At 39.8% G+C, this 22,393-nt stretch overlaps 2 protein-coding genes across 3 annotated transcripts; one reads left to right on the plus strand and one right to left on the minus strand.

Annotated features, from left to right (window-relative positions):
- Window positions 1-1,878: 1,878 nt before the first annotated feature.
- Window positions 1,879-8,696, plus strand: syt19 (synaptotagmin XIX). Of its 2 annotated transcripts, none has more exons than XM_005750647.1 (9): window positions 1,879-2,038; window positions 3,434-3,668; window positions 3,773-3,846; window positions 4,888-5,007; window positions 5,860-6,045; window positions 6,205-6,351; window positions 6,608-6,727; window positions 7,624-7,735; window positions 7,834-8,696. In XM_005750647.1, exons 2-9 carry the CDS (start codon window positions 3,467-3,469, stop codon window positions 8,139-8,141), a joined length of 1,269 nt encoding a protein of 422 aa, XP_005750704.1. In that variant the 5' UTR covers window positions 1,879-2,038; window positions 3,434-3,466; the 3' UTR covers window positions 8,142-8,696. The 2 variants fall into 2 exon arrangements, with proteins under 2 accessions (XP_005750704.1, XP_005750705.1); XM_005750648.1 differs by having other exon boundaries at window positions 5,899-6,045.
- Window positions 8,697-10,137: 1,441 nt separating this feature from the next.
- Window positions 10,138-21,117, minus strand: LOC102198497 (myosin heavy chain, fast skeletal muscle-like). The gene is made up of 41 exons (XM_005750649.2): window positions 21,060-21,117; window positions 20,879-20,919; window positions 20,120-20,341; window positions 19,901-20,044; window positions 19,642-19,798; window positions 19,524-19,551; window positions 19,332-19,443; window positions 19,145-19,237; window positions 18,999-19,062; window positions 18,819-18,917; window positions 18,634-18,737; window positions 18,398-18,536; window positions 18,152-18,270; window positions 17,820-17,969; window positions 17,558-17,728; window positions 17,148-17,448; window positions 16,973-17,037; window positions 16,797-16,884; window positions 16,577-16,694; window positions 16,371-16,494; window positions 15,642-15,778; window positions 15,297-15,552; window positions 14,965-15,207; window positions 14,699-14,875; window positions 14,460-14,605; window positions 14,275-14,365; window positions 13,779-14,168; window positions 13,555-13,681; window positions 13,325-13,443; window positions 12,965-13,161; window positions 12,700-12,883; window positions 12,448-12,613; window positions 12,240-12,364; window positions 11,819-12,127; window positions 11,534-11,737; window positions 11,322-11,447; window positions 11,069-11,239; window positions 10,876-10,980; window positions 10,655-10,750; window positions 10,408-10,539; window positions 10,138-10,236 (listed from the first exon to the last, which is right to left on the minus strand). Exons 3-41 carry the CDS (start codon window positions 20,324-20,326, stop codon window positions 10,216-10,218), a joined length of 5,805 nt encoding a protein of 1,934 aa, XP_005750706.1. The 5' UTR covers window positions 20,327-20,341; window positions 20,879-20,919; window positions 21,060-21,117; the 3' UTR covers window positions 10,138-10,215.
- Window positions 21,118-22,393: the final 1,276 nt, after the last annotated feature.

The following is a 22,393-nucleotide window of genomic DNA, read 5'->3' on the forward strand; positions in this document are numbered from 1 at the left end:
TGTAGTTAGCGTCGGTAATCGTGGTTGTATGTATTGTCCGTAGTGGTGCATTAACATCATCTAGCAGACCTTCTGAGGGTACTTCACGTAATCTTGGTAACCGACTACAGGGGATCCAGGTTTCAAGCTTGGCCATGATCCTATTTTTCAGGTCAGTTCCTCTCGCACTCAACGATCCTTCTCCTATCGCACTTGGGGCTATGTACCCAATCTCGGGTGGGGGTGATGATATCTCCCCCCTGACCTGGCGTCCTGACTCCTCCTTGCCGTAGCATTTGTGTTGTACCTCGTCAATCTCTAGTTGTGAGAGCAGTCCCTTCTTTCGAATGTTGGAACACTGAGCTACTAGTTGTTTCGCCATCATTGTGGATGTTGGGTATCGAAGAATCCATAGTTCCCTCATCCTATTCATGTAGCCCCTTCCGCCGGGGTTACTTGCATAGTAGCATTCCAACAACGCCCTGTTTTCGTCTCTTGCCCACCGATGCCTTCTTGTTCCAGTAGCCCACTTTTCGTCAGGGTGCCCTGGTTCCTCAACACCTGACGCGGACCTTGTTGATCCGGGCGACGTCCGAGCCGGCATGCCTTCATATTTATCTGTCTTTTATCTTTTATTTATCTGTCTCGCTCATGTCTGCGGTAGGCTTGCTTAGCATAGGGGGTCTAGCCTTAGGACCCTTACTGGATACAGACGCCCCAGGCAGGAATCGAACTTGCGATCCTCTGTTCCAAAGGCGTGTAGTCTAACCACTATGCAGTTGGACGGCACAACAGTTCTCCAAAAATGAAGCCAAAATGTCTCTATAGCCCCTTGGTGTCCTTACTGCCAAAAGCAAAGCTCTTATTTTTGCTAATAAAGAACAACTCTATCAAAAGTCTTTCTGTTTTTTATGACATCAGTCTCACTTTCACATAACGATGTCTGCAGCTTAGCCTTTTGTATTCACTTTGCTTTTGACATGCTGTCTTCTGTGGATGACAAGAAGACAGCCTTAACCCTGACCCCAGCCCTCTTTGCATCACTTCTGTGAGAGTCTTAACCCAAAACCAAACTGTGCCTCCATTGTTTTGCACTTTGATCAGAAGACACCTTTCATCCATATCACAGTGTTGAAGAAGAAAACTCATGACTCATGCCCACAATGCAATGGTCATGTAATATGAAGTTCCCTGTGTGACGTTTTAAGTTTCAGTGTAAGTTTCATGAAGCAGTTCCTTGACTGGGTTTTAAAAAGTTGCAAAATAAAAGCAATGTTAATTCTGAGAGTGACAAGGAAATGAGAAAGCTTAGTCATCAAGGTTTTCTTTCTCATTTTTCTAAAAACACTTTACCTGTCTTAAGTGTTACTTGATAGGCCAATTTTTACATACATTTCCTTTTCCCATTTGCAGGCCTTGCTGTCAGCAAGCAGTCCTGCAACATATTAGGTGACCATTCAGCAAGACAATTTCAAGGGAAGTGTTTTAAGACAAACAGGGCATGATCCTGGCTGACCTTTAAGCTGTTGAAAGTACGTTACCACTGTCTTTTTATAACACCTGTATCTGCAGCCAGCTTGGCCACAGAGATGATAAAGCAGAGCTGTAACTGAACATGCAACTTAGAAAATGCTTATTTTCCAAGTTTCAATAATTCACTTCTGAAGTATCTAACCTGAACATTCAGTTAACAGGCCTGCAGAGGAATCTTTACGAAGAAGAGAGGTTGGGATCAGGTCACACTGAGCTAAGCTCTCTGAAATGTAATTTGTATCTAATCAAACCAGTCTGCCCAGAATGGTGTGTTGATAGTCATGTGTTAGGTGAAAGAGAGAGAGAGAGGGAGGGTGTGTGTCTATGTGTGCGCGTGTGTGTGTCTGTGTGTGAGTGTAGAGTGACCAAAGTAGGAGCAACAGTTACATGATAAGGTACTAGTTTGAATTTCTCTTTGCAGAGAAGTTCTTTTGTTTCTGTGGAGATGTAAGTGCGCACACAATGGATTTATAGCACAGGAAAAGGAAAGAAGAAAAAGGAGACCTCAGTTTTTAACTTATCACAGGTAAATATTTAACTGTCCTTAAAGCAATTTTAGCCACGATTCAAGCAGCAACAGAAGGTCTGTGCAGTAGTGAAGTGTATGTCTGTTTTTACCTTTTACCTGTCCTTTTAAATTCTGTGACCTAGCAACACATTGTAAAATTGCCTTAGATTTTTACTTTGTCTTAATAGAAACATTAGGTACTACGTTTTCTGTCATGTTGCACAGAGCAGGTCCAGTGCTCTTTGACGAAACTATTTCTGATAGGAATTAAGCATTTTTTAAAAAAGAGATACAGCTGTACTGTTTTTCTTTACCTGAGGGAACGCTCAGATAATACCAGGGCGTTTGGACATTTGGTAGGTATTTAGTGTGCACATGTCTGGAATTTTTGGTAAAGGTACAGGTGTAAAACTTTGTTAATGCCACTAACTGTATATAACAGCTTTAGAAGAAAAATGATCTTTTTTTCATACTTTCATACTAAGAAAGTTGTAGAAAAATGTTCATCAGGCTCTGCTTTACTACATTCAACATGAAGGAAAACAGTAGTTAAGCTGATATATGTCTAGACTCATTTGTGCTTTATTATTATATATTATGTGCATTCAATCCAAGTTCCGTGCCTCAAAACTGGACTGTGGATTCAATTAGTTAGGCCAAATTATAACAACAGTCACCAACAACTAGAACATTGTTTTTCCCTGCAATGCTTGTTTGATTTTCTCTTTGAGGAGAGTGCAGTTAATGGGTTTGGTTTTTTTTTACTTTTACCAAAAAGTTTTCAGCGAAAAAGACCAATGACCAAAAGACCAGCCGAGATTTTAATTATTGGTCAATGATCTGTCACTGAGTGTCCTTTGCTATATTTTAATAATGTGTTGATACGTATTATTAGCTATTAGTCTAAAAATATGAGAATAGATTTTTTTTTTAAATCCAGTTCCCAAGTGTCCAAGTAACATCTTCAAACTTTATATTGTCATACACATGCGATCTGAAACTGTAATAGATTAATCGACATTAATTGATTCTTCCTAACTAGATGATCATTTCAAAATCAGTGCTGAATATTTTTGTAAATTCCACTGTTGGTTAACATCAGAAACAATGTATTGTTGGAATCTTAATTTTTTTTTAAAAAGCAACATGCTTTACTATTTTTTCCGGCTTTTTTGTAACAGCAAATTTGAAAACTTGTGGATAACAACAACAATAATAATTTTGATTATAGTGCTGATGGATTAAACATTAATGTTAGTTTAATTCACTGTGGCATTACATGGATAGTAGTCTAATAATTTTTTTAAGCACTGTATATTTTTTTTAAATACATTACATTACATACCTGCTATTAGCAGGTCCTTTAATCCACCCAGCTATGGTCCTCACATGCTCTGTGTTCCTGTATTGCAGAGGTATGTGCAGACCACATGGCCGCAAAAAGCCATGGTGACTCTTATAGACTACCCAGCTCCTATGGAGCTGTTTTCAAAAGCTGGAGAGCTGAGAATGCCATTTTCTGATGTGGTCAAATACTGCATTCTGGGTATCTCCATCATTCTCCTACTGCTGGCTCTGGGCATCTTAGCCTGGCAGATCTACAGATTCTGCACAGAGAAATACACTACATACACCCAGCAAGATGCAGGTGAGTAGGAATTACAGTAATACTCAGTGTAGTGCATATTGACAAGCCAGAGGGACTGTGACACAAATTATTAAATGTATGGTTGTGTCTGTTTTCTGCGATAGGGCATAATGATTTGCTGTATTCAGACGAAGGGCCAACGACAACAGGAAACTACACAGGAGCTCCAAGTACCAAAGTAAGAGGAAACGTTTTCACAATTGAGCACTAATGTGCACATGGTCTTGACCAGACTGTATAAACCAGGTTAAGAGAAAATCCTGCTTCGAGGAATCTGCTGTCTTTCAGTTGATAGTTGGGATTTGTGCATCTGAACAAGGTGAATCTCTGAAATGTAATATATTGCTGCTAATTTCTTTTGGACACAGTTATTGAGTTACAATAAGATTCTGGAACAGAATTGGTGAGAAATGCAGGAAATATTTAGGACTGCGTAAAAAAAATGAAGTGAATTTTTCTGAAAATTGTAGATTCACGGTGTGATCAGGTAATGCCAATTTACTTAAACATGAGAATTTTCAGTAGGAAATTAGTAAAACAGGATGATATAAATACCACACAATTAAGAGTTTTAATATATTTTGTACCACAGAAGTCAGCATTTAGCATGTAACTTTACTAAGGACTGTTTTAGAGGACTGTCAGACAGAAGGCAGATAAGTAAACCACAGGCTGGGTGGGGTGTTTGTGTGGATGTGTTTGAGAAGTCGGGCAGTTTATTTGGATAGTCTGCTGTTTGCTTCATACCACATGACTGACCTGTGTCAGGAAAAGTTCTGCTGAGTGTAAAAACTTCCATGTAGAGTGTTAGAACAACGGCAAATGATAGCTAAATTAAGAGTGATGAAAATTGAGGACCACAGATGTAAACCTGAATGTAGGCAGCATTTTAATGTAGTATTACAAGCTGAAGCTACTACATCTAAATCACCTTGAGCACCTTTGTGATAGAGCAGGCAATAACAACTATGATGCAAGTGAAGGACTCTAGTCTAAGGACAGTTATAAATTAATACCCTTGACTGCTATGTACATGAAACCAGATCCATCATGACAGCGTGTACATGTGAAATATCTAAGTATTTCCTCGACAGATGTGAGTCTTTAAAGAGTAGAGGCTTAAAAATTAATTGTGCTCTGTGTTATAAAGGCTTATACAACTAGCCTGCTTTCTTTCTTAATTCCTGGGTAAATAGTGCCCATTTGTGTGTGCCTGCAGCTGGAGGATGTCAGCACAGAGGCCCACAGACTGAGTCGCTACCTGTCTCAGCCCTCGTTTCCCTCCTTAGCATCCACCGAGGCAGCTGGAGACAAAGAAGAGCAGGCAACTATTCAAAAGGTAAAACTGGTATTTTATCCAGTTTATATATTTTATTTTGGACAGACAGAAACCCAAGGTCCAGTGAAATTATTAATGAGAGACAAAACAGGAAGTATATTCATTTAGTGCAGTGTTGCTCTGTTGGTGTTTCTACAGTTATTTAAAGATCCAAAACTTAAAGATTCATAAAACAACACCAGCAACATCCGGCAATGAGCACCAATTATGCACAGCTTTTTAAAATATGTTATGAATGTATCACTTTTTTTTATTTAAAGTCTGCTAAATAAAGCTGTCAGATTAATTAAGTGGTGTAAAATTGAGATTTTCCTATCATTAAATAGAGATGCCAACGTTTAGGTAAACGCTACAAGCTGCTCTCTTACTAGTAAACCATAAACATAACCACATGGTGGCGCCAAGAGTGAGTTTATAGAGAGACAAGTTAAAAAATGCAGTGTAAGTATGCATACAGATACCCTTGCACTTGTGCATGAATTACACTTATGCTCACAGATACATGTGTAGACTCATTTCTCTGGCTGTACAAGCACCTCACCACAGTCATTAGGATTCATCTTCTGTCAACCAAAGATCTCTGAGCTAAATGTCCTGTAAATCCTTCTGGCATCTGTTTAGATATTCAGGATGAATCAGGTTGACTAAAAGATAAGCAGGCTGAATTTAATTTTACATTCTTTTCCTAATTCTTTTCCTATTTGAGTATGTAACAGAAATTTAAACATCATTAAAAAAAAATGTCCCATCAATCCTCACAAAATAAGATTAACAGTAAATGACTGATGACACAGTTTCAGGCAAAATCAACTACAGTCTTTGGGTCTTTCCTAACATATCCTCCCGTATCAGGTGGATGGATCATTACGATTCTCCGTCTACTATGATCAGATGCAGTCACGTCTGGTGGTCACCGTGCTGCAGGTGGAGGGGCTTTTGGAACAGAGTGAGAGCCGAACCCTCCAACCATTTGTTAAAATACTGCTCATGTGGGCAGGATCAGAGGCTGTAGAAGTCGAGGGCTTTAAAGATGAAGAGGTAAGTTTGTCGTATTATTATTTTCCGTGAACTTATTTTCTTCCTTTTCTTGATATATATTTTAAAAATACAATCCACGCTGTCTTTGAGTTTTCATTCAGCACAGCATCTCTGTACTAAAGACAAAGGTGTCATAAATTACTGGTGTGATCCTCTTAGGGGGAAGGCTTGTCGCCTGTTCTGTGGACAGTACTGCAGGAGTGGCGTACTCGCATTGTGAAAGGCAGCTGTAACCCTTTATTTGGAGACCAGTTCAGCTGTGTTTTACAAGAGGAAAAGCTTCATCACATCAACCTAAGGATGGAGGTTCTGCACTACATATCTCTCATTCTTAAAAAATATTTGTTCAGGACTCAAACGGTATTGCTTGTATTAAATCATGCATGCAGTTTGCATGTTAGCTGTCACATTTCAAGGGCCAGAGAATTTAAAGCCATAAGCACTACAGCTATGTTACAGTACTTTAGTCTCTTTTCACTTGTTGAGAGAAAAAAGTATGAATGATAAATGTTTTTATCTGTTGTGGTGTAAATCATTTATCAGGTGTCTGTATGCATCTCAGGTAAGAGACTTTGATAAATTCTCCAGAAACACAGTGTTAGGAGATGTGAGGGTTCCTTTAGGACAGCTCAACATCTCCTACCCTCTGGAACTACAGGAGGATCTAAAGATACCCCAGAAGGTACTGCAGGGGGCGCACACACACAACACACAGCATGCACACAGGACTGGCTTTCAGTAGCATCTCAAGTAGTTGATGTTATGTAAAGGTGAAATACAGAGTATGTCAATATGATTATAAAACTATATATTAACTATATTTAGCCATAATAATAAAAAGGAAAGCTAATATTCATTGTGTAAATGGAAATAATTAAACAGACATTTACAGACGTGACAGATGATAGTAAAAATATAATAGAGTACATTGTTATAACTATATAATCCTTCTTCATAGTCCACACAAAAATTGTTCCATTTTCAGAAAAGCAATAATTTTTGTTAGTGTTTATAGTACCTATGCCTAATATTTTGTCCACAGCATTAATGTACCACGAGTGAGGCAAAATATTAGGAGTAATTTAGAATTGCACAGGTGAACCCAAAAGTGCATTTGTGTAGCTAGAATTTTATTTTCCACAGAAAATTTAGTTTAACTTTTACTGGTTTGTGTAATTTGTGGATCGTATGGTGCCATCATTATTGTCAATGATATTTCAATAACTGAACATGGCATCCGTCTAAGCATCTATCTTACTATAATAATGAATTATTATATTGGGGCAATAATAATTCATGTAATATATTTTTAATTGCTCAAAGAAAAGAAAAATATATTTGTAACACTAGTGCAACTGAAACCACAGGATGACCTTTGCCTCTTTAATTTAAGATCAAACAAAAGAAAAAGATGTTATACTTTTGAGTTATGACTGTGGCCATTTAATACATTTTGTGCTTATGTGGTGATTTTTAGCCCTGCTGAATACTGTCATTTATGTTTGTGCCAGCAACTATATCACTTTTTTTTTTAAAAACTGTGCATAAATGTACATTATACTGATGCGTTCTCCAAAGGATCTTGTTGGAGAGGTGCTTTTGTCCCTGAAATTTCTTCCCACGTCTCAGAGGCTGGAGGTTGGCCTGCTAAAGGTCAAAACTGTCCTTTCTGAGATATCCCCAAATGCAGGTAAATTAAAAAAAGACACCTTCACACAAAAAAGACACCAGCTTTGATGCACATACGGTTATAAATTCATGTAATCTGTGTATGTGTGTGTTGCACAGCCCTGTATGCCAGGATCAGCGTCCAGTGCAATCAGTTCAAGCTAAAGTACCAGAAAAGCTCTACAGTGGCTCGGTGCCTGGTGACTGTTTTCAATGAGGTCCTCTTGTTCTCCTTGCCAGAGGTTCATCTGGAGCGGTGTAAAATTTTGGTCTCTATATATGAAACTCGCCCAACAAGCAAATCAGCCAAACAGCTGATCGGACAGCTGAGTGTGGGGAAGGAGAAGAGTTCAGAAGATGAGCACTGGACTTTGATGATGCGCTCAGTACGTCAGCCAGTAGCAAAGTGGCATGGCCTACTGATCTGAAACACAGCAAAACCACCGCTATCATCATGGAGTGTTGTATTTGTATGTTTTTACCCTGAAAGCATGTGTATCAGACTGTTCAGGCATCTGCACTTGCTGAGGTAAAGACCAGACATGCTTGTCCTCCTGATCTCACAGTGACACAAAACTTTATTACTCTCCGTACTTACTGCTACTCAACGGTAAACGTGATGTTTGTAACAATGCTCCACTTTCTCAATGCCACACTAACATTACTCTCATTACTCAGTTTATGAGAGGCATTATTGACGAACTGTTGGTTCAAATGTTTATTTTGGTTGCTAAAGCAGAAACTGTACTTGTTGCTATCTACATGTAATTAGCGTGTACCTAGATCAGTACGAGAGGACTCGAAAAAATAATGAATGCCACAGTTATGATGATTAGTTGCTTTTTTTTTTTTTTTTATACAATGTGTATCTTTTAATCCACAATTTATTCTATGAAATGTAATATATGAGACATTAACTTCACAAGATAGAATGCAGTTGTTTAAAACTTCCCATGAATCCTTAATAAATTCCATCATTTGGTAACGGTCACAATAATGTTATTGGAGTATTAAGCCATGATTAACGTGATATCATTTTTAGCAGAATGGCAGTGCTGCGATAAAAGAGTGTTCTGCATATCACTCTTTTTGTATGAAGGGTCCAGCACAACTGAATAATTTAAATAATAAGTGCTTAAAAGCACTAAAATTACAAGTATGTTGACTTTTTCTCCTGATAATCAACATGTCCTCACCCTGCTCTGTGGCTAGAGTGCGCCATTTTGTGCGCATGTGTGATAAATTGAACACAAGCGGGCGACTGTGTGCGAAGACAAAGTGTGAGAAATACTAATTACATTTACAGTTACAATTTAAGTATGAAATAAAAACATACATTAATGAAAAGTTTACAAAATAGCAAAATAAAGTGACTGGACAGAAAAAAATTAAAGTAATTACCGCAAATTTTCAAAAGAATTAAAAAGTATAGAATATGTACCTTTGAAATAAGGTGATTAAGTGGAAGTGACAAAGCCACACGTGGAATATCAGCACCATCATAATTTCTTTGAATTTTCCAGTTGACTAATCCCAATAATTGAAGTTATCAAAAATGAAGAAATAAAAAAACAAACAAAAAAACAACAACTTTGAATACATGTTTTAAAAGACTTGCTTCTGCTTTTAAGTCTCCTTTTTTAGGCTGTCAGGCAGGATGCTTTATCAGCCAATCCATTAATGAGAAAAGAAAAAGAAGCCAGAAATGAGCTGAGCATGATTGGACAAAGGTTTAGGAAACCAGGGAGAATATCCACACAGCAAAGAGCAAAAACCCATGGTCAGGTGAGTAATATACAGGTACAGTGTTGTATTGCTTTTATTTTAGCTATGCCAGTCTCATTCAGCTAGCATGTGCTTCACCAACAGCAACGATTAGTTTTGAATCCTCATTATGATTGTTATGCAGAAAGCCAGGCTCTTTTTAAAATGTGATCCAATGAGTAAAATAAGCTCTTTGTTAAACATTCTTCTCAAACTCGGTGTGTCACTTTTTTTCACTGCACACATTCTGTAGCTGAATTTGAAACGGATTATGTGGGGTATGTTTTTCAAGCTAGAGCACTGGATTACAAAGAAAGCTTAAAATACACAAGAATGCATTTTGAATGAAGTTATTAATGTTACCTATTTATTTATGTTCATGTTGATTCTTTAAGTGCAGGTTATTGTGATTGTTTTTTCCCTCCCAAACCACTGTCTCTAACTTCTTATCTACATTCACGAGTCCCTCTGGAGTATCTTCGCTCTGAGTTGTTTGTGCTCAAAGTCCTAAGATGTTAATTGAGATATACTTCTATGTATTCATGCCTAAATTAATAACTGAATGCAGGATACCTCAGTAAAGATTCATTAGCACTTAGATTACCCGTGTGTCATGTTTACTCTCTTGTTTATTACTATGAAAATATCACAGACAGGAAATTGTGATAAAAAATATTTTATTGGAGTGTATTTCACATCATATTATATGATTAGAAATGCACAGTTCACACGTGTGCTTTACTCAGCTGCATCTTTTCCCTGTAGAACAAAAGAAAACAGTACATATGTGTATACAGTGTGTATAAAAACGGAGCATTCAGTGAAAACAAATCAAATTATTGTCTGTATCCAATTTTATGAAATTCGAAGCAGAATTGGGATATTTCTTCTTATAACTTTGTGCAAAGTCTAAAGTGTGTGTACATTTACCTTGCCAGAGTCACGGCTCTTAGCTCTCAGCTTGTTGACCTGGGACTCGGCAATGTCGGCACGTTCCTCGGCCTCCTCAAGCTCATGCTGGATCTTCCTGTACTTGGACAGATGGACATTGGCCTGCTCCTCCTGTAACATTGTAATAAGTCAAAATTTCTTAGTGTCCAAAACGATGACAGTTTGTTTGCACAAAACTAAAATCTGACATAGAGTTGAGGGGGTTTTTTCTGTGTGTGGTCCTTACCGCTTCCTCAGCCTGTCTCTTGTAGGCCTTCACCTTGAGCTGCAGCTTGTCAACCAGATCCTGCAGCCTATTAATGTTCTTCTTGTCCTCCTCAGTCTATAAAAGAAAACACATTTTAAAAATGTGATCCACTGGTTGCTGGAAAAGGCTCCAGCCCCCCGCGACCCTGATAAGGATAAGTGGAACAGAATGGATGGATGTAAAATGTTAATGTGCTTTACCTGATAGGTGAGCTCCTTCACTCTCCTCTCATATTTACGGACACCCTTAACAGCATCTGCACCACGCCTCTGCTCAGCTTCAACCTCAGCCTCCAGCTCACGCACCTTCAGAAAATTGAGCAAACTTTTAAAATCCATGGTTTATATATGTGTGTGTTTTCACACATATTTTTCAGCTGCACATTCTTCTTACCCTGGACTCAAGTTTCTGGAGCTGTTTCTTGCCACCCTTCATAGCCAGATTCTCAGCCTCATCCAGGCGGTGCTGCAGGTCCTTAACAGCAGCCTCAAGGTTCTTCTTCATCCTCTCCAGGTGAGCACTAGTGTCCTGCTCCTTCTTCAGCTCCTCAGCCATCACAGCAGCCTTGAAAACATGACCTCAATTAACAGAGTGATGAAGACAAAGCTGAGTTGTATCGTCATAGTGGACATGTATATAAACCTACATCAGTGATGGCCTTCTTGGCCTTATCCTCTGCATTTCTTGCTTCCTGAACAGTGTCATCCACTTCACTCTGGATCTGAACCAGGTCAGCCTCAAGCTTCTTCTTGGTATTCAGAAGGCTTGTGTTCTAAGACATGGAAAGTTTACATTTTAGGATGTTCATTTTAAGTTTGTCTAAAGAAACAATTAAAGTGTCTCTTCAAAAATGTTCACCTGAGAGTGCAGCAGACCAACACGCTCACTGGCGTCCACCAGCTCCTGCTCAGCGATTTTGCGGCTTCTCTCTGTCTGTTCCAGGGCAGCTCTAAGCTCCTCAATTTCAGCTACCATGAGACCGTTCCTGCGCTCCACCATAGCAGCTTGTTCCTTGAGGTCATCCTGAGACCTGACAGCATCATCCAGGTGCAATTGTGCATCCTAGTAAAAAAGAATATCAAAATTATATTCACATGAATAAAAAAATGCACTTGTGTACAACAGCTATGTGCTCTATCATACCTTCAGCTGTGCCTGGACATTTCTCAGCTGTTTCTGGGACTCAGCAGCCTGGCGATTAGCATGGCTCAGCTGAATCTCCATCTCATTCAGATCACCCTCCATCTTCTTCTTGATTCTCAGGGCATCATTCCTGCTCCTGACCTCAGAATCCAGAGTGCTCTGCATGGAGTCAGTCACTCTCTGGCTGTTCCTCTTGATCTGCTCAATCTCTTCATCTTTCTCTGCCAGCTTCCTGTCTACTTCACCTTTGACCTGGTTGAGCTCCAGCTGAACACGCAGGATCTTAGACTCTTCGTGCTCCAGAGTTCCCTAATCATATGAAAGAATGAATATGAAAAGATATTCATCTCTGCATTTGTAGATTTTACTTGTGTATAACTGAATATTTATTTTCAGAGGAGCTCCTCAGACAAAGATTTACCTCAGCCTCTTCAAGAGCTGTCTGGATCTCAGACTTCTCTGTCTCCACCTGCTTCTTGGCCTTCTCCAACTCATGAATGCTCTTTCCAGTCTCACCAATCTGTTCAGTCAGATCGGAGATCTCCTCTGCAGAGGCATGTGTGATATTGTTTAGTCTTAAGACATTAAAAATGAACACACGTTACTTGCACAGCATAGTAGGAACTCACGTTGCAGGTTCTTGTTTTCACGCTTCATGGTCTCCAGCTGATCCAAGGCTTCCTCATAGGAGTTCTTCATCTTGAACAGTTCAGTGCTGAGAGAACGAGCCTCCTTCTGAGCTCCTTCCACCTCTGCCTGACCCTCCTCATACTTCTGTTTCCACTCTGCCAACACCTATATATACATTCGATGCAGTTATTCACCCATACTAAGAGAAACCATGAGTTTGTGTCTTGTTCAAGCAAAGTAAATGATGGTACCTTGTCAAAGTTCCTCTGCTTCTTGTCCAGGTTAGCGGCCAGGCCATTAGCTCTCTCCACATCAATCATGAGGTCCTCCACTTCACTCTGGAGCCTCTGTTTGGTCTTCTCCAGAGAAGCACACTTGGAGTTAACGGCCTCGATCTGCTCCTCTGCCTCCTGAAGGCGCTGGGCCAGCTTTTTCCTTTATGAAAAAACATTGTTTCAGTAAAAGCTTATTGTTTTACTTGTTTTTTGCTCACATTCTTACTAACTAAATACTCACTTGGCTTCCTCAAGCTCCTCAGTGCGCTGGATAGCATCAGTTTCATATTTGCTTCTCCACTGAGCCACCTCACTGTTGGCCTTGGACATTGAACGCTGCAGCTCAGCCTTGGCCTCCTGCTCCTCTTCAAACTGTTCCCTCAGCAGGTCACAGTCGTGGCGAGCTGACTGCAGTGCATGGGCAAGGGCATTCTTGGCCTGGTGTAAGACACATCATTGCATGAGCAAAATGTCGGAATTACCAACAAAAAACTATACGCACTTTTACCATTTATGATGGATTCAAACTTGGGCCTTACAGCATAGGGATCACCTGCTCTGTCTGGTAAGCCATACCAGCCTCCATTGAAGTGTTTCTTACCTTAATCTCCTCTTCAATGTGTCTCTTCAGCTCCTCAATCTGCTGTGTGAAGGCCTGTTTGCCTCTGGTCAGCTGAGAGACGAGAGCTTCTTTCTCTTCAATCTGGCGGCTGAACTCACCTTGTGTAAAAATAGTCATCAAACTTTAGTTTGTGTTCAGTTTTTCTATCGAAAACAGAAGATCACTATAAAGGACTAAGTTCGGATCACTGCATGTTGTCTTATACAAACCATTTTCAGTAAGCAGACGTGCTCTCTGTGCACCCAAATCATTGATCTGACGGACATTTTCATCGTTTTTGGCCTTCAGTTCACTAAGTTGGTCCTCAAGAGTACGGCACATCTTTTCAAGATTTCCCTAGAGAGGGAGAAAAAGATTCATCAGTGACAAGATTTTATATCATCACTATTTGCTGGTGATTTAAGTATTAAAATAAATGCATTTTGTTGTTTACCTTTGCTTTAGCGACAGCTTCCATGTTGCTGGACAGGTCGTCAATCTCCATCTTGTATTCACTCTTTTCCTTCTCAAGCTTCTGCTTCACACGTTGGAGGTTGTCGATCTGCTCTCCCAGCTCAGCAACGCTGTCAGCCTGCTTCTTGCGCAGAGCAGCAGCGGTGGCTTCATGCTGCAGAGTAGACTCCTCCAGGTCACGACGGAGCTTCTGGAACTCAGCTTCACGCTTCTTGTTCATCTCAATCTGAGCAGCAGTTGCACCACCTGCTTCCTCCAGCCTTTCACTGATCTCTTCAAGTTCCCTGGAGAGGTCAGCTCTCTGCTTCTCAACCTTGGCGCGAGCAGCACGTTCAGCCTCAATCTCCTCCTCCAGCTCTTCAATACGAGCCTGTTGGATTAGATGTGTGTCTCCTATGAGTAAACTTTCAAATTTAAAGTACAACGCAGAAAATATGTATGGACTATCATTTGATGTAACATCATGTATCATCTACCTGAAGCTCCTTGATCTTCTTCTGAAGCTGGGCACCCATTGACTGCTCATCCTCAATCTTGCTAAGGAGCTGACTGATTTCAAAGTCTTTCCTGTGAAAATAATAAGTTGCATAATTAATAAATGTACATATTATGTCCAATCCTTAGAAGGATGCTTGTCATAAAGGGGGAAAAATGAAAGTACTTTTTCAGTTTCTCATCAGACTGCTGCTTGTCATTCTCAAGATCCATAATGGATTCCTGGGCGAGCTTCAGATCACCCTCCAGCTTCCTCTTGGCTCTCTCAAGGTCCATACGAAGCTTCTTCTCTTGTTCCAGAGAACCCTCAAGCTGCACAATGACATGACTTTGTTATTCTCTTGTTCAAGAAGAGGTTTCTTTTCTCTCTCTGTTTTGCCATCACCTGTGACATTTTCAACTTACATCATCAACTTGCTGCTCAAGCTTGGTCTTGGACTTGGTCAGAGTGTTGACTTTGTCTTCCTCAGACTGGAGGTCATCAAGAGTCTGCTGATGAGCCTCCTGAAGAGCTTTCTTCTCCTTAGTCAGCTTAGCGATGCTCTCATCTTGAGAAGCCATCTCTTCAGTCAGATTCTTCACCTACATTTGCAATTACAGTGTTATTAACATGTGACTGTATTGTTGTATACATGTTGTTTAATCTGCTAGGTATAATCCAAATGTCAAACCTTGTTCTCAGTGGCATGTTTCTCCTTCTCTACTTTAGCCAAGGTAAGCTCCAGGTCATCGATATCTTTCTTGAGCTCAGAGCATTCATCCTCCAGCTTTCTCTTCTTGCCAGTGAGCTCGGCATTGATTTCTTCTTCATCCTCCAGTCTCTCAGTTACCTCTTTGAGTTTTGCCTCCAGCTGAATCTTGCTCTTGATAAGTCCCTCACATCTCTCCTCAGCATCTGAGAGATTCTCTGATTCCTAGTTTGCATTGGAAGAACACACATGAACACGTTAACATTTTATGGTAACGAAATAAAAGGGCACAGCTTCTCTTGATATCTACTTACAGATGCCACTTGGAGCTGCAGATCGTTCTTCTCCTGCAGAAGGGACACCATCTTCTCCTCTAGTTCCTTCTTCTTGGCCAGGGCAGCAGCCAGATCTGTTTTCATCTTCTCATAATTCTCCTTCATCTGCTGCAGCTCCTTCTCAGTTTCAGCACTCTTGAGCAGAGGCTTGATCTTGTAGTACACCTTCATCCATGGCCAGTGTTTGACATTCATGAATGAGCGGATGTTGTACTGGATGGTGAAGATGGACTCCCTGTGCACAAGAGATTTCCATTATTGACAAAGTTATTTTTCACTGTTTTTATTCTGGCTCATTGCTCTTAATTGCTGTGTTCAACATACCTCCTCTCCGTCATTTTGACATACTCCTTTCTCATGAGGAAACCACGGCAGACAGCCTGAGTCATGGTGACCAGAGCTGCCAACTTTTCATCTCTCATCTCCTCAAGGGTACCCAGGAGACCAGCCTTGAAGAACACCTAAATGATCACAAGAGAGAATTATATTATAGTAAGTGTTCAATTAGAAATGATTCAGAAAGTAAATGTAAATCTACATCAGGTTTGCGGAATTTTATGAACATACACAGTGAAAGGCTTGCTAAACTAATGACATGCTATTTGAGAAACCTTGTGCCTCCTGTGTAGACACGTCTGCATTACATATGGGAGTTGGTTTATTGTCTACCATACAATATCTCATGTGTGCACAAAGTAGCATAATTTATGTCAAATGAGCCACATAAAATAATAAGAATTTTTAAAACAAAAAAGAAAACATAACGATAAATGTGTCAAATAGTTGATTAAATGTACTTTGAGAAAAAATAGGAAAATTTTGATTTGAACTTCATGTGTAACTATGATAATAAATCCAGGGCTATTGAAATTTGGGGATGGAAACTTGTTGATGTTTTACTTGAGCTTCTTTTTAGTTTTCATCCAGTTCACTGACCTTACTTCCTTCAGTTTTGTCCAAAAGTAATTGTTTTAAGCAGACAGATTTTTAAAAATTAAAAAAGTAATTTTATATTCATGCATGGATCTATAGTAATGCAATCAGGCTGTTTACCTTAGTGTGTCCAAATCTGTACTGGTCGTGATCAACATCAATTGATCCAAGCAGTTTCTCTGCAGCCTTCTTGTTGTCAATGAACTGGCCCTCAGGGATGACGCTGGCATTCAGTACCTTGTATCTTTTGTGAGAGAGTGATTTGTCAGTGTCAGCATTTTCTTATCATATTTTGAATCAAAAGTCCACGAGGATATTAATTGCACCTCTGTTTGAAGTCACCATAGAGGATTCTGCTGGGGAAACCTTTTCTGCAGATTCTGATACCCTCCAGCACACCGTTACACCTGAGCTGGTGGATGACCAAGAAGTTCTCCATCAGACCTGTAGAACAAAAATGTTTGAGTTCATACTGTGAACAAACACTAATTTGCTGTTTTCTAATCCAAACCTGTGCATGCAGGCACACAAATTATGTTGGGTTACCTGGAGTCTTTGACTCGTTAGGGATCAGGCAACGCACAAAGTGAGGATGGGTGCTTCTCAGGTTTGTCATTAGCTTGCCCAAGTTCTCCTGTAGGTACACAAAAGTACATTTTTGTCATGAAAAGTAAAAATAAAAAATGTATTATTTTACATTTAATTTACTTCTCAAACCTTACCCTGAACTGTGAAGACACAGTCTGCATGGAGCCACCCTTCTTCTTGCCACCCTTCTTGCCAGTCTCTGTTTTTTGTTTGTGAATTGTAATTAAAAACATTGTGAGACTCGTAATACCAAACAAAACTTAATAACATGTAGAATATGGAAAATGTATGTTTTCAGTTACATCATACCTTCAACTACAGGTGGATACAGAAGACTCAGCAGTTTAACTGAGGACTTCTGGTAAAGTTGCAGCACAGACTCATTCAGTGGGTCCTTGTTCTTATCCAGCCAGCCACCGATGTTGTAGTCCACAGTGCCAGCATAGTGCACCAGGGAGAAGTGGGCCTCAGCCTTGCCCTTGGCAGGTTTTGGCTTCTCAAATGCTTTGCACTTGCCAAGATGCTGGTCATATAGTTTGTTCTTGAAGGATGTGTCAGTTGCCTTGGGGAACATGCACTCCTCTTCAAGGATGGAGAAGATGCCCATGGGCTTGATGAAGGTAAAGAAAAGAGATATGTCACCAAGTGGCACTTTTCCTCTATTATAACAAAACTGACACAAAAAAGATATAAGATTCAAACATGAACTTGAAGTATACCTTTTCAATAAGCTCAATGCAGGCAGCCAAGTCCATGCCAAAGTCAATGAACTCCCAGATAATACCCTCCTTCTTGTACTCCTCTTGCTCCAGGACGAACATGTGGTGGTTGAAAAACTGTTGCAGTTTCTCATTGGTGAAGTTAATGCACAGTTGTTCCAAGGTGTTGAACTGTGAGGGGAGAAAAGGGTAGGGAAAAAATCACTAAGCGGGATCTTATAATTGAAGTAGAGTTTCCCCATTTGTTAGCAATAAAGCTTACATCAAAGATCTCAAAGCCAGCAATATCCAGGACACCAATGAAGTAATTCCTTTGCTGCTTTGTGTCCAACATCTGGTTGATACGGATGACCATCCACAAGAACATCTTTTCATAGATGGACTTGGCCAGGGCTGTCACAGAGTTCAGCACCTAAAAAAATAAAAAGGGAAAATTTGATTGAATCACAAAATGCATTTAAGACCAAATATTTAACAAACATATACCTGGCAAATAATTATCTATTAAATCTGGTACATGACTATGTTTCATTTGATCCAAATACGCTCTGATTTAAGCAGCGCATGTTTTTTGTACCAGTTTGTCTCATTTACCTGAGGTACAGTCTGTCCCTTGGTGACATACTCATTTCCGACCTTCACTCTGGGATAGCACAGAGCCTTCAGCATGTCAGCAGAGTTCAAACCCAGCAAGTAAGCAACCTTGTCAGCATCTGAAAACAGCAATTTATAACATTATTATACAGTACATACATTATACAGTGTGTGACAAGGATTTTTTAGTCTAATTGGGAACCATACTGCTCTTATTCACAAGTATTTTTTTTACTAAGTACTTACCCTCTGTGCCATCAGGCTCAGCTTGCTCCTCACGCTGCTTCTGCTTGAACTTCATGTTACCATGATGAAGCACAGCACCAGTCATTTTGTAGATGCTCATCTTCTCCTCATTACTGAAGCCCAGGATGTCAATAGCATTCTGTTCAAAAGTGTCCACATGAAACACTGCATAAACACTTTTTTTCTTAAAGACACAACATCATTGATATTTTAATTATAAATCAAATCTCACTCACATCTGTTGCTTCCAGCTCAACTTTGTCATCAATGCTGGCCACAGTAATCTGACCCATGCTGCACATGGGGAAGTCGTAGGGGTTGGTTGTGATGAGGGCTATTTCTGGAAAAAAGAATAAAACACAAGTGTTTAATAAATTGTTTAAAATGAGAACTGTGCAACAACTTTGGTTTTGCTGCTTACCAAGCAGCTCTGGCTTGTGGTTTGTCATCATCTGGTAGAAGATGTGGTAACCTCTCTCATCGGGAAGCTGGAATGTCACTCTAGACTTCTCCAGCAGATCTGCAGATTTTGATCAAATGTTGAAGTCACAGTTTGTCCCAAAGTCAGATGAACTACTCACATTGTGAATTTGTCACTTACATGTCTCAATATCAGCACTAGCCAGTTTGCCAGTTGTGCCAAAATGAATCCTGATGAATTTACCCTGTTTGGAACAAAAGGAGCTGTCAAAGTCACGCAACAATCATAACACTATTTCTCCTATCTAAAGATCACTCCATACTTACAAAACGAGAAGAGTTGTCATTCCTCACAGTTTTGGCGTTACCGTAAGCCTCCAGCAAGGGATTGGCTGCAATAATCTGATCCTCCAGGGACCCCTTAAACCCAGGTTTAAGAAATATATGAGAAAATTATTTTTCTTACTGAAGTATATTTTGTAATGATTTTACTAATCTTATCACGTTTGTGTACCTGCATTTTGCCGGATGTTTGGTCCTTCTTCTTATCTCCACCAACTGAGATAGTGGCAAAGTACTGGATGACACGCTTGGTGTTCACAGTCTTTCCGGCACCAGATTCTCCACTGGGTGTAGACAAATACTTTTAAGAGTTTGTTTGAAATGCTGAACTATTTTAAACAAAGTCAAACAATGTGACACTTACGTGATCAAGACAGACTGGTTCTCCCTATCTGTTAAAATGAAAAAGGAGTTCACTATGTATTTCTGTAGTTATCACCATATATATGATTAAATATTTGATTTTTGAGTTAAAGGCATACCAGTAAGCATGAACTGATAAGCGTTGTCAGAGACAGAGAAGATGTGGGGTGGAGCCTCCATACGCTTCTTGCCTCTATAGGCAGCGACGACTTCAGAGTCGTACACTGGGAGCCACTTGTAGGGATTTACTGTGGCGCAGAACAACCCAGAGTAGGTCTAAAAGTGGTTAAAGAGATTTTTTAAAAAGTGGATGTTAATTAACAGTTGCTGTTAGAAGAGTAATTTTAAAAGTTTTGCTTCTTAGGAAGACAGTCTCACATAGATCATCCATGCTGCATAACGCTCTTTGAGGTTATACAGCACAGAGGCTTCATTGAGGTGGGTCATCATGGCCATGTCCTCAATTTTGTCGAACTTGGGAGGGTTCATTGGGGAGACGTCTTCTTCTTTGACTGTCCTCTCCTGCAACAGCACATTGATCACGATGAGAATTTGTCACATCTGACTCTCAGTAAACTCTAACTTTATTATACCGACCTCCTGAGTGTCCAAGACTTTGACGGTGACGTTGGCACCATCTTTCTTGACGATAGTACCCTTCAAGTACAGCTCTTTGGTATCAGTCACATAGCAGGCAGTCTTGGCATCAAAAGGTTTGTTCTGAGCCTCAATTCTCTCCTTCTCTGGCTTACGGAGGTAAATGGCAGCTTTGCCATAAACGGCCATCTCTGCGTCCGTACTCATGGTGGCGGTTTACTTCTATGATGTTATGACAAATAAGTGTAATCTTAGACAAATATGTTAGAGTTATCGTTGAGTTCTTGTGAGTGGACAGCTAACACCTTAACATCAAAGACAAATAATCCATCCATCCATCCATTCGCTTCCGCTTATCCTTTGCAGGGTTACGGGGCATGCTGGAGCCTATCCCAGCTGTCATAGGGCGAGAGGCGGGTACACCCTGGACAGGCCAGTCCAGACGCCAGTCTGTCGCAGGGCCAACACACAGGGACAAACAACCATTCACACTCACATTCACACCTAGTGGCAATTTGGATTTTTTCCAATTAACCTATCCCCACAAGCTGCATGTCTTTGGACGGTGGGAACCCACGCAAACACGGGGAGAACATGCAAACTCCACACAGAAAGACCCCGGCCTGATGTTGGAATTGAACTCAGGACCTTCTTGCTGTGCGGCAACAGTGCTAACCACCGTGCCACCGTGCTGCCCAAAGACAAATAATATAAAACATAAAATACTGACAATTTTAAATAGTTAAAAGTTGTCCATACCTGACTCTGTTTCTGTCAAAAGTATGTTATATTGCACAATCCTGTTGAACACATATGAGATATTGTCAATTACTTGGAAAATACTTGTTTTTAAAAAAGTAAATAAATGTATTTATTTAAGTACTATTATAATAATAATGAAGATACTACCAGTTCCAAAGCAGATAGAAGACAAACCTACCACAAGCAAAAGTCTTCTTCTTCTACCACAGAGTGATGTGCTCTCGCGGACTGCTTATATTCAATGCAGCATGCTTACCCGACAAAGTTATATATGGGAGAAATGCCAAATGTGGTGTGGATACCAGAGTGAGCAGACATCCGCTGAAACATAGTGCAAGGACATACTGTACATCAGCTTTCACTTCTAAACATCCTTTAAAGCTATTTTTAAAGAAAGCAAAGGATTTCTCACTTAAAAACAATTCAAAGTATCATGTCCACATTAAAGAAACAAGGTGCAAAAGAAAAGGGGATTCCAAAAAATGCTTTGTGTTTTTTCAAGTTGCAGTTGTGAAGCTGATTTATTTTATGAAGCATCTCCAAAACAATGATTCCCCCTGGTTGCCTTTGCCATATTTTACACTACAGGTTGTATTTCAGCTGTATTTTTCAGGACAGTGTCACACAGATGAAGATCTACTTACAGCTGAACTTTTAATGAAAACAGCTGTCTGCACAGGCTGCAAAGCGGCTCATTTTTCACTGACGGTGTATGAGCGTAACCACAACTCCAGTGTTTAGAGACTTCAAGTCTATTTTCTAATAATATTTGAAGATAGACTTGAACAGTACCTTATTGTTACACTTACACAATGATTTACTATCATTTAATTCCATTGACCTGTGTAAACTTTGAGATATTTTTGTTTGTTTTTCTTATTAATTTATTAGTACAAAGTATTTGTATTTGTAATATGTTCCTACTGATTTACCAACTAGATTAAGACGGGAAAGTAACCGCAAAAATGTCTGATTTTCATGAGCAGTTTAGGATAATGCCAAAGATATCCCACTTCTCTTTTGATACAATCACAACCTGAATTGCAAGCTAAGCTCATACATGATGCTATCTGAGACTCAGGATGCTTCATTAGAAGGATGAGGATATAAAAACATGAAAGAAAACATTAAAAACTATAAACATCGGTTTATAATTAAGGAGACACTGAAACAATTTTATACAATTCAACAGTTTCTTTCTGTGTCTTAGGGTCATCTCTGGAATGCCATAAATCCAAGTTGGCCACAGCTGTTGCCATGCCACACAGATTAGTTAGAGATATATGTTGGAATGGCAACGTTCAATGCTTCAAGTGGGAATTGTGTGTTGGAATTTATTTACACTAGGTCAAGTCTGCGATGCCAGGCCAAGTACAAGGTCAAGTTTTTACTGTAGGTTAAGGATGGCAACTAAACACTGTGACAAATGAATGTCGTGTTTGCTGCATTGTAGATGTTTTAGCACAGCTAATAATATGTGTGCCTTACGAAACAAAGTGAGCCTTCTTACAA

Source organism: Pundamilia nyererei, unplaced genomic scaffold (genome assembly GCF_000239375.1).
Source record: "Pundamilia nyererei isolate P.nyererei 1_Seehausen unplaced genomic scaffold, PunNye1.0 scaffold00283, whole genome shotgun sequence".
Classification (NCBI taxonomy): domain Eukaryota; kingdom Metazoa; phylum Chordata; class Actinopteri; order Cichliformes; family Cichlidae; genus Pundamilia; species Pundamilia nyererei.

What these genes read in the sequence shown, in the direction of transcription:
- syt19 (XM_005750647.1), top strand. Translation starts at nt 3,467, where the DNA reads ATGGTGACTCTTATAGACTACCCAGCTCCTATGGAGCTGTTTTCAAAA. An exon ending in ATACACCCAGCAAGATGCAG is followed by an intron (nt 3,669 to 3,772) that starts GTGAGTAGGAAT and finishes TTTCTGCGATAG; the next exon opens with GGCATAATGATTTGCTGTAT. An exon ending in ACATCAACCTAAGGATGGAG is followed by an intron (nt 6,352 to 6,607) that starts GTTCTGCACTAC and finishes TATGCATCTCAG; the next exon opens with GTAAGAGACTTTGATAAATT.
- LOC102198497 (XM_005750649.2), bottom strand. Translation starts at nt 20,326, where the DNA reads ATGAGTACGGACGCAGAGATGGCCGTTTATGGCAAAGCTGCCATTTAC. An exon ending in AAGCTGTCGCTAAAGCAAAG is followed by an intron (nt 13,682 to 13,778) that starts GTAAACAACAAA and finishes CTCCCTCTCTAG; the next exon opens with GGAAATCTTGAAAAGATGTG. An exon ending in CAGCTCTTGAAGAGGCTGAG is followed by an intron (nt 12,128 to 12,239) that starts GTAAATCTTTGT and finishes TCATATGATTAG; the next exon opens with GGAACTCTGGAGCACGAAGA.